The sequence below is a fragment of the Stegodyphus dumicola genome, chromosome 8 (assembly GCF_044657685.1).
Source record: "Stegodyphus dumicola isolate Sdum_Otavi_A_Nest chromosome 8, ASM4465768v1".
NCBI lineage: Eukaryota > Metazoa > Arthropoda > Arachnida > Araneae > Eresidae > Stegodyphus > Stegodyphus dumicola.
This window is the reverse complement of record NC_140775.1, coordinates 155018786-155031060: the sequence shown is the minus strand read 5'-3', so window position 1 is coordinate 155031060 and position 12275 is coordinate 155018786. Positions and strand designations below refer to the sequence as shown.

Genomic DNA, 12275 nt, shown 5'->3' with positions numbered 1-12275 from the left:
TGATATTAACATCTAAACAGGAATTTCAAATGATACTTCTGAAATTTAACTTTTTTTATTATATGCATAGATAATGAAAAACTGGTGTGAATTCAGAAAGACATGCTTGGAATACGATAGAATATTTTATCGTAACGGTGCGTCATTTATTTATTTTTTCAATACTGCTATTTCCCCCTTGATACTTCCAGTGATCTTTCATGAATCTTTTATATTTGCTATGCAAGTAGTTTCACCCCAGCTCCATACTCACAATAGTACTCCTATTAATAGTGCTTACTAAAAATCATTTTATATGTTTCTCCGAGTCCTCTGTTCCTTTAAAACATTAACTACTTACAAATATTTAGTCACTTAAACTGTTAATAGTTTTAAACTTTACAAGTATAATGTGAAAACGAAATTTTCATAATTAGCTTTTTTTTTATGTGTACTGTAACATTGACGACATCCAAATTAAACCCCATTATTTGAAATCCGAAAAAAATTTGGAATTATAATAATTGGATGAATACAAACAAAAACTTTCATAATTAATTAGATGAACAACTCCACTGTAAAAAGTTCAATCAACGATGAAAGATTTTCAAATGTATTGCTCAGTATTTAATTTACCATCCACTGGAAAACTTCGATTATAATTCTAAAAAAAAAGTACCGAATAAATTAATATATTAATGAAAAAATAACGAATAACTAAAATTTAATAAATTGTATATTTACTCTCATTTTCAATAAACTACATGAATACTAGTCCTACCTAATCCTGACAAACAGATTTAATCGCGCATAGAAATAAAACTGTTATTTTTCAAATCTGCACAAGAATTTATAACAATCTTATACAAAAATACTTTTTTCACGATAAGCAATTAAAGAAACTTTTACCAACAAGTATTTTATAAATTTTATAACTGTCTTTAAAAAATTTTTAAAGAAAAATAGCATATATTGTCATTTGATGTAAAAGGAGTCTGGCGCGATTTAAAATCATTCAGTGCAAAATATTGTAGAATGGAAGGAATAAAATCTTGAGACATCAATATCGATACAGGATTTGTTATACCCCGTAGAAATTCGAAGGTTTTGGTCCCGAAATCCATATTTTTGAATAAGCTTCAGGCAGTAAGGATTTTTATCAGGAACTCGAATTTGAATTCCGTCAGTTATTTCCGAAAAGTTCACATCGGACAGTAAAGAAACTAATAATAATTCTGCAATATCTTCTGAGTCAGCATAGAATGGAGAAATCATCCAAAATCCTACAACCGTTGGTCTTAAACATATGTAACCTACGACTTTTTCATTAATTATTGCGATTTTCGTTTTGCAGGAACGCCAGGATAGAGTCTGTGCAACTATAAAAGACCTATCATAGCCATGTAACAATCTGTCATAATTTACCACTTCAGTTAGTAAATTTTCAACGGATGTTCTATATTTCGTGGTATCTTTCCATTCTTGAACTATTATATTTTCAACTGTGTCTAGATAAGAAATTGTCATGTCTTTCAAAGCATACTCACTTGTGTTTTGTGCAAGACTACTTTTCACATCCTGAATATTTGCCATCAGTTCAGGTTTTCTTGGCCACACTCCCTTACCTGTCAATGAAACGATTCCAAGTCCATCAATATTCAGTTTTGGTAAAACTAGCGAACTTTCAGAACATTTGTAGAAGCACATGACATAGTTCGGTTGATGGACGAATCCACGTTTATCTCTATACTCACTGAACATAAATTCTTTGCCTCGAACGCCGATATTACGTCCTTCTAAATGTTTCATGGCTTTATTCCATAACTGTGACCCGATTCCGAGACCTCTGTATTCTTCTCTCACCATGTAAAGTCCCATAAAACCACGACCTGGTCCATAGGCCATACCTGAACATGCACCAACAATCTGTTTAGGTTGGCTGCTCTCGGCAATAACTACAGCTTGAGGGTCTAATGCCATCCAGGAAAAAAGTTCATCCTCAAAGCTTACATAACGACCAATGATTCGAACTAACTCAAGGATACCTGGAATATCTGAGATGTCAGCATTACGGATAGAAATTTTAGGCATTGCCGGTGCTTGTTCAAGAACCTATGGAAGAAAAAAATAGATAAAATAAGACACATATATTCATTAGAAAGATAATTCTGTTGCATATATTTGTAGCATATATTTCTGTAGTATATATTTCTGTCATTCAAAACCATATTATTAGAGATTATTAGAGATATTATTAGAGAAGAACTATATAGTTTTAAGCTTTGATTTGGAGCTTTGAATTGCACGATAATGAAAAACGATGGGTTTCAAAATTCCAAATCCATACAAAATTGGTTTCTAATAAATGTGACAACAAGCATTCCTTAGATAATAATTTCATAGCATAATATCAAAAGGTTATAGTATGAATGCAACTGAAGTACGTTGTCTATAAAATAATTTTGATTATGTATTCACAGTGGGCTGGTAAAAATAATTACATTCATGCTATGAGCAAAGAAAGAAATATATTTAGAAATTCAATATAAACGAAAGATTTTGAATTACGAAAAGAATAGACAATAATTATTTAGTTTGTTAACATTAAAAACTATGAAATGAATTTACAAAAACTGTTTACATCACAGGAAAAACAAAATGTTTACGTACACTTTTCACAGTAAAAAGGGGGGGGACAATTCTATATCTCTCGTTCTACTGGACGATTGACGAAATTTAATTTGTGTTTTTCATGCTTCGAAAGCGCGACTTAAGTTATTTATTATATTTATAAACTGTGTTGTTCTAACATAGGTATTCTGACATAAAATTCTATTTTGTCTAAAATAACATACATTTTTTTTCCATATTTCAATTCTACGACTCAAATTATGGTAAAATGAATTTTGTAAAAGTCGCACGAGTTGTTTTTAAAAAATTAGCCCTCAAAATTTTAGCTCCTCCAATTTGATATATATTTATTAATATCTCTTTTTTATTAAACGTACTTTCACAGTTTGAAATTTGAATTCAATAAAATTCGCAGATATTTTCCGATTTATTTTTTAAATTTATACTTTTTATTTTATTTTTATAAATTTTTCGAAAAATGTTTTGAATTATAACCTATAAAATTTTTCCATCACCTTAAAGCAGATAGATGTATTACCAGGCAAAAAATTACAGATTTTATTCAAAATGTCAAAAGATATACGTGCATTTATATACGTTTTGAAATTTGGCATGTTTGTTATAAGCGATAATAATGACAAACGTGCTTTACGCACTTTGCTAAATTTATTTGGAAGAACGAACGGTGCACCTTTTCTGGTCGTGATCAATGAATGGGATGTACGCGAGGGGGACCAGCCATTTGTGTGCCGCTCACGTTATATCATAGAAACAAACGTTTGAGGTGGTCACATCAACATATCCACTGAACCGCTGATTAGTGGAGGGTTGTTCTCTTTACGGATGAGTTCAGGTTTGTCCTCCAAAGCGATAGTAGATGATATTTGATTTGGAGACGAAATAGAACCCATTATCAACCACCAAATATCCGTGAAAGAGATGCATACGGAAGAGGCAGTGTCTGTGTTTTGGGTGGTATCTCTATAAGAAGACGTACAGACTTCCATGTCTTTCCATGTGGAACCATGAATGCTCAGGCCTATAGACATGACATCTTTGACGTTTATATGCCCTCTTATGCCGGGTCAATAGATCATGATTTCCTGCTACAGAACGACAACGCTAGACCACACAGGGCTCGCATAGTGGAGGATTATCTTCATCAGTAAACAATTCAGCGCATGGAGTGGGCAGCTTGATCGCAAATACCTGAATCCTATCAAGCATGCTTCGGATGCTTTAGGAAGACATACAGCTGCTTTCAATCCTCTCTGACACGCTTGCAGTTGCTTTTCAAGAACAATGGCTCTCACTTCCTATGAACTGATGGATCGTATAATTAACAGCATCATACATCGCTGAATATGTTGTATTGCGTCTAGGGGAGATCAAACTCCATAATGAAGGTAATTTTCCTATACCAAACTGACACAGGTGATTTCTTCATTTTATACATATCCTAATTTCTTTAACACTATAATTTCTTTTCATGTAATTTTATACCTTACTATATACAACATATAGTTCCAACATACCATGGTTCAGTTTCATTAAATTCTACATGTAAATTTTCAAGTGATTGTCATTTTTGGGATTTTTCCTTAATGATAACCAGTGTACGTAAATATAGCCTTAAAGCAGAGATGACAATTACATGGTACTTCCCTGCATTTTCCGCAAAATGCCAAAAAAATTAAAAATATCAATAAAAAAATGCCAAATAAACAAAAAAAGTAATTCGGTTAATATTCTTTTTCTGTCACGAAATGATGTTATGGTGATTTAGTAGCATAAATTTCATTGAGTAGCATATTTACTCACTTCGGGTTTTTGCCAAATCTGTACGAAGCTGGGTTTAGTAGATCTGGAAACATTATATAACACTATTTCTATTCAGGCTGCTGCAGCTATGTTATGTTTTGTTTATTTAGGGCACTGTGTATGTGCTGAAATGGAATTTTACTAATGCATACTATAAAGTCTGTGTTTGAATTTAAATATTAAAGAAAAACATACGCAGGAAATAATCTGAAAGGGTTCAGATTTTAACGGTTGCCCAAAAAGGTTCTTTTAAAGTTTAACATTGTTTATTAGTATAGATTATCAACTGAGATTGCCCAGGTGTAAAAGAGAATCATTTTTACAGGCTACCAGATGAAAATGCATTGATAATAACATGGGAACGCTAAATATTTTCTTAATATTTGTAAAATGAAAAAATCTATAACGAAATTCTTAAAAGATATTTAATAAGTTTAATTAGATACAACATGAAATAAAATACATTTTTATTTAAATCAATCAAATTAAAAAAGAACAAAAAGTAATATTCTTAAGAACACATGTATTGTGTTTAAAGACCTAATCTGTTAATCAATAACAGACAGATTAAATTTGAAAGACAATGCTGCTAATAGGATCAAATTATTATAAAATAAACAAAAAAATCTTAAATCTTTCAGATTTTATATTATGCCCAAAGGGGCACTTTTTTAACATTTTGTGTTTTACCTTTATTTAGTAAATATCATGTTCTTCGCGCTTAAACCATAAAATTCAACAGTAATATCACAAAACATTTAAAAGAGCATATCTTTGGAATTTCCGATACACAGTCTCGCGCGCTGGAGATAAAAATGTCTTTTTGTCCCCCCCTTACAGTGTTGCCATTGCTCGCTTTGAAATCATTGAGTTTCTTAATCAAATGCAGGTATATTCATGCAGGTTCTTCATTGTTTAATTTCTTTAAATATAATGCAGGGCTCTAACATTTGGTGGCAACAATTTGAAAAGTAAAACGCCGTTTTATAGTAGACGACGCAAAATGCCGAAACAAAATTGATAGCTCTTCTGGGAAAATTGCCCCTTTGGGCTAAAAAAAAAAAAAAAAAAAAAAAGTCTTACATTTTGACGAATGGCAACAGTAGTAAAAAGTTAAACGACGCAAAATCGTGTTTCGAGACTAATAACCTCTTGGACTAAGGAAAAAAAAATATATAACGTAACTTTTTTTAAATATTTAATGCTGTTAATTAGCTTTATCATGAATTAAGCGTATTTATATTTAACCGAATCTGTCTCAAAAACAAAGAAATAATATTCTTAAGAAAGGCATCTATTTTGCTTTTAAATAGCATAGTTCGTTCATCAGTAGCAGACAGATTATATTTGGACGATAAAAAATATCTTACATTTTGCCGAATAGTAACAGATTTGAATGAGCGACTTGAACAGAAACAACGTAAAATCGCATTTCGAGACTAATAGCCCTTTTTGGCTAAAAATTTAATATTCGCTCGATTAAAATGCAGAACGTGCAATAAGTACGGAACTTTGTAACTGCTTGAACTCTTGAATACGGCTTTATTAAACATGGAGATATATAGCCATTGCGGTGTTCGAAATTATTGTATGCTGAACGTCATATATCCACGGCAGGATTTACAATTGATAAGATCGTAAGCTACTTGAGATATAGTGAGTAGTTCTCGATATTACATGTCAGTGCCAAATATTATTTTCGGACACCTAGAGGGTTTGGGGTTGGCTAAGAAAGCGGGGGCCCTAAGCTATTGCTTGTGTAATCTATACGCAAATCCTGCACTGCATCTGTCAAGCGATATTTTGGAACTCAAAGAGATTGCTGATATAAAAGCTACCCATAGTTTGTTTCAAGATTTCAACAATAAAGAAAAGATTATTCAAAGAATTCAAGAATTACAACTAAGTAGAAATACTGTTAAAGATAGGATTTTAAAAATGAGTGCTAATATTTCTTATTAACTTTACAAAAATATTAGTAGCTATGACTATATCTCAATTTGTCTCGATGAAACAACTCACATTAAGTCATTTACCAGATTAGTAATTATTTCACATTTGGCGAAGCAGAAAGAAGTATACCAGGAAATTTCAAAATTAGCAAATATGCGAGAAAGAACGGCAGGATGTTTTTGAAGTTGCAGTCAAGGAATAAAAAATATTCAAAATGGATTTCTTAAAATTACTTCCATTACAATATATGGAACTCTTAATATTACTGGACCAAAGATAGATTTTGTTAACTGATTTCAAAATAAGTTCGTCATCCATTAATATGCTTTCATATCATTATTCACCAACAAGTGCCGTATGCAAAACTTAGAACTAGTGATTTCAAAGAAATGTCAGGAAAAGTTAATCAAAAAATAAATTTTGCAGTTTCACGTGACATGCATGAAAGACAACATCATTTAAAAAAGCTTTTAAATGATGTTGAAGGGGATCAGAATGCTTTTTTTTTTAATGTGTAATAGCGTGCCTTGGCTAATCCGAGCCATATCTTTGGAAACATTTGTGAAGTGAACTGTTGAATTTATGAATCGAATTTAGAAAGATTTGTGATGTTGATCATACAATAACAGACTTTCATTGCATTTATTTACCAACAAATGCTGTGTAAAAAAATTCAGAACTAGCGATTTCAAAGAAATATCAGGAAGAAATAATCAAATCATAAATTTTATAGTTGAACGTGTCATGCATAAAAGGCAATTAAAAACACTTTTATATAATGTTGACTTCGAATATGAAACTCGCTAAATGTGTAATAAATAACATGTGTTGGCTAAGCCGAGCTACATCCTTAGAAATATTTGTGAATTGCCGAGAAAAAATACGCCCTTTTTTTTTTTTTTTTTTTTTTTTTTTTTAAGATGGTTTGATTAAATAAAGGATGATTTTAAAAAATGTATAATACAGAATATTTGACAAAATTATTGCTTTTCACGAAAATAACATTACATTTAAATAAACTTAATAAAAAATTGCAAAGCCATAGAAAAGCGTTTGAGGTTGTGTATGGTTTTAATGTTAATTAGATATTTTTCTACAGATACTGAATGTGAAAAATCTTTAAAAATTTGAACTTTTTTTTTTTTTTTAGATAAAACACCATTTTTGAAAAAAACTACTGTCAACTACTCAACTATTTCAAAATTTTTTTGTTTTATTAAAGAACAATTTTGAAACAGAATCAAAGATTTCAAAAGAGTTGAGAGACTGCTGAAAATTGTAAATTAACCTGAATTATTCGACATAACGGAATTTGATAACAACCTCAATTAATTGGATAGTGTTAGAAAATTTAGAAATACAGAATGTTGATCTGCAATGTAATCGTATTTGAACACACAGATATAGCTATGCTAAAACATATCGAAAAATTAGAGTGTATATCAAATCCTATTATCAAATATCAGAGGATAAAGAATCGTAATTCTGCATTGAAAACTCAATACTAGAAGTGTGGAACAGTGTGCCAGATACCTTTGATTCAGTTAAAAAATTAGCAGTTGCCCTATTAAACATTTTTTTTTTTCTTCCGCTTATTCGCTTATTCTTATGAGACTTTTTTTCTCACGGACTTTCGAAGTCTAGCAACAAATTGGCAGATCATCATCATCATCATCATCGACATTGCCGGCATATTGCTGCTTTTACGCAATGTTTCCGGCTCATGACACTTAGGCCCAAAGGGCGCATGACGGTAGAAAGCAATGACGATTGAAAGGAGGCGTCAGTAGTGCGAAGAGGGGGTGACAGCATGACATCACAAGTCCATTAAAACACACAGACGAAGTTCATAACCAGGAGAGGCAAAGACAGGGTGAAAATCAGACTTGTTCTGTTGTTCATGATAGGTACATGTCATAATAAAGTTATACAAATAAGCTGAAACAAATACAATTTATTAGAATAATAAAATACATACAAATAAAAAGAAAAGAGTATAAAATAAAATACGGCAAAAAAAGTCTATATACATATATACAGCGACGTTGCACTCGTGATAAAGTTACGTAGGGAAGTTCGAATCTCGAGCGGTGAAGGCCGCAAGCGATCGAATACGTGCGTCTTCTGCAAAAATCTGGTAATCAAATACTTTGAAGTGTTTCATATGAGGACAATTTTTTGCTTTTTCAAAGAATTTTCTATTAGTTTTATGAAGGAACTCTTCAACTCTGTCTATACGTAGGTCTCTATGTAAGGTCTCATTTGAAACATAAAAGTGCGCATTGGTAATTATTCTGAGAAGTTTGTTTTGCGTAATTTGGAGTTTTTTCATGTCACTTTGAGTGTAGGTCGCCCAGGCAGGTGATGCGTAACAGAAAATTGGTCTGGTGATGCAGTATAGATGTGTCGTTTCCTTTTGAGATCAAGTCTAGAGTTTTTACCTATTAGAGGGAGGAGATTTTTGATAGTATAGGAGGTCTTCCATTTAATACTGTGAATATGGTCTTTCCAGGTAAATCTGTGATTCAAAACTATTCCAAGATAAGTAGCCTTTTTAACAAGTGGCACTTCTTCATTAAAGATATTAATTTTTCTGTCCAAAGGGATTCTGGGATGTTTTTTACCGATGATTATCAATTGGGATTTTTGTCCGTTAATCGCAATTCTCCATTTAGCGCACCATTCTTCTATGGCTGGAATTTTTTCTTGAAGTTTAATCAGTGCATGATCTTGACTATGTGACTTCGCGGCAAGGGCGGTATCATCTGCATAACATCCGAGGTACGTATTGAGATCGGCACTATTGGGTAAATCATAAACATAAAAGAGATACAAAATTGGGCCAAGAATAGATCCTTGAGCTACCCCGGCCTTCAGATATTTGGTCTCAGAGTGTTCATATCCAAAGTTTACAAAGAATTTGCGGTTTCGTATGAAAGAGTTGATAAGTAAAATGAGGTCTCTACTGAAATCAAGTGTGATGAGCTTGAAAATGAGCTCCTCATGCCAGACGCGGTCGAAAGCTTTCGCCACATCTAGCATGAGTAAGGCGACACTTTGATGCCTAAATAAAGCGGATCCAATGAATTCACACAGACGAACAAGTTGTTTTGTCGTTGAGAGATTTTTACGGAAACCAAATTGTTCCATTGGGAGCTTATCCATATGCGGTTCAATTCTTTTATAGATGACCCGTGCGAAAATCTTACCAAGTCCTGGGAGTAGACTTATCGGACGGTATCCTTCCGGTTTGGTGGCATCTTTTCCCGGCTTTGGTAGAAGAATGACTTTGGCCTTTTTTCATTTTGATTGGCAGATCACAACTGTTGTCTACAACATACCAGCCCGAAATTTAAAAAAAAAACTTGCCAATAATATGAACCAAAAAACTTCTAACAAATCATAAGAACAGTTTATTTTAATTACAATTATTTATTAAAATTCTATTATTTTTGTATTGAATGAATAATGTACTCTGTCGCTATGTTTTGTTTTATCACAAATTTATCACAAATAAAAAAAATATATTATAAGTACTTCGAATAAAAACATAAGATACTGGCATGTGAACAAACTTGCATTCCAATTTACTCTAATTCTGGCACTTTGCTAAAATCTTATATGTCATCCCTGCCTTAAGTATCCTCAAAGAAAGAATTACATAGCTTAGTTCTTAAGACCTAAGATGGAGACACATGGTACAAAAGCTACGTACTGAAGTCGACTACGGTCTAGTGTGTTTGTTGTCTTAGCAATAAGGTAAAAGTAAGAGGAAAATTTGGATTTCTCTTTCATGTATCAATTTTTATGGTACCTGTATCGGTTCTGACATCAGTCCTGAACAAGAGGTATCTTCCTCTTAACAAAAGAGCCAAAGCAAAATTCTCAAGGGACTCGATACGAAATTGATGATTTATTTAGTAAAATGAAAATAACAGAAGTGGGAAACGGCACTAAAATATGGGGCTTCCTCACATGCCTTACTCTAGCATGTTTCTCATCAGTTTTCCAAACAAAACAAGTTTCACAACATACTTCCATACTTGACCGTAAATATAAACAGCTGTCACATAAGGTTACATAAGTGACTGAATCCGCTGTGTCTTTATATGGAAGGCTACGTGACCTATAAAACCTTTTGGAAAGCTAGAAACCCATATAACATGCCTACGTGACCTATAAAACCTTTTGGAAAGCTATAAACCCATATAACATGCCTACGTTGTGACTGTAATAACGAAACTAAGCAAAATGATAAAAACTAAATCAAATAACTTTTTATCGCTTCTTTTATATAATGATATCGAGATTCAATTTTAGCATAAATATTACGAAAATTTTAATTGAAGATACCTTTAAATACAATGATTAAATAACACTTTACCTTTAAAATTGTAATCAGCTAACGAAGACTTGATCAAAGATTTTAAATCTTTAAATGCTTCAAAGATTTGATATCGCGACTTTCATCACACTTTATTTTTATTCAATGTGCGTCGTTACTGAAAATTCTACTGATGTGACGCCATCTACTGTATGCAATATTTATTATTTAAAAAAGAATTCTCATTTTTTAGCATTTTGTTATATTTAGGATTTTTTGTTTCCTTATTAATGTTTAATTAATTTTTTTTATATTTTTACCTTTACTTTTCCTTTATACCTAAAATTAAAGCATATTTTTTTCCCAGCTGAAAATACTAATTATAAATAAAATGAAGAGGTTATAATAAGTAGTTCATTATTCCATACCGAAACTTTGTCGTAGTAAAAAAGTTCTTTTATTCTTTATCAATGTCCAGTTGTTGTAATAAAAGATTAATTTTCCTTCATTTTTCGCAATTCTAAACATTCTTAGTGGGTATATAGATAACTGCTATTTTTGTAAGCCATTCCATCTCATCTAGTGTTCTCACATTAACTTTACTTCGATTACAGCTCGCAGATTTTCTATTTAATATTAAATTCTAAATTTTTCGGGAAAAACTGTTCATAATTAGGGAATGATTTAAATCAAGTGTACTTATGTAAGAGAGCTGGGAACTTTCGCTAATTTGTAGTTAGCGTACTCAATACTACAAATTAGCAAAAGTGGAGAAATACAGGGTGTTTATAAAGTCCCGGAATTATTTTGATGTTTAATAACTCATAAAATAATGAAGATATAAACAAACTTATGACATTTATTGATGGAATAAGTTATATATTTTCCTTTTCAGGTTTGAATACCTTTACTTTTGTAAATATCGTCTGCGCGTGTGGTTGATTTCAAATAATTTCATTTTCCGGTCTAAATATCTGTTCTTTTCTAAATAGCGTCTGCTTATTAATTGCATTTTTCTCTCTTTTGCTTTTGACAACTATTGCAATGCTATGGACTTTTTCCTTTGGGGATTTGTAAAAGACAACGTTTATAGGAGGAGAGTGTCGAAGTTCAATGACAAGGGTCATGAAACTTTTTGAGTCTATCTAACCATTTATGTTATTAATTTTAATCTACCTTTATTATTTTATGAGTTATTAAACATGAAAATGGGTCCCGAACTTTATAAACACCCTGTATATTAAAGAACTAATGTGTTCGTTGCTTTAATAAAGAAAAATTGCCTTACTAAAACAATGAACACATGTATCAGCCAACAGATGTACTTTACTGTCCAGATTACTTGCTCAAATCGTTAAGCGTGAGCGCACTTACAAAAGCTTCGCCACTAATTGTGTCGCCATCTATGGACGATGAAGAACATTGTCGAAATATTATATGAGATAATTATTAACGATGAGGGCTAATTGAGACCTCAGTGGCGCGTCTAGAGATTTTCCTGCCGGAGACTGTTCGCTTGGCACCCATATCGGTACATACCAAAAACGTTCTATGAAATATCAAAACG

The 12275-nt window shown here is 31.9% G+C and overlaps 1 protein-coding gene across 1 annotated transcript; it reads right to left on the bottom strand.

The window, feature by feature from the left end:
- Positions 1-697: 697 nt before the first annotated feature.
- LOC146996006 (uncharacterized) lies at positions 698-10862 on the bottom strand. The gene is made up of 2 exons (XM_035358033.2): positions 10769-10862; positions 698-2091 (listed from the first exon to the last, which is right to left on the bottom strand). The coding sequence occupies exon 2, from the start codon at positions 2068-2070 to the stop codon at positions 991-993; it is 1080 nt and encodes a 359-aa protein (XP_035213924.1). The 5' UTR covers positions 2071-2091; positions 10769-10862; the 3' UTR covers positions 698-990.
- Positions 10863-12275: the final 1413 nt, after the last annotated feature.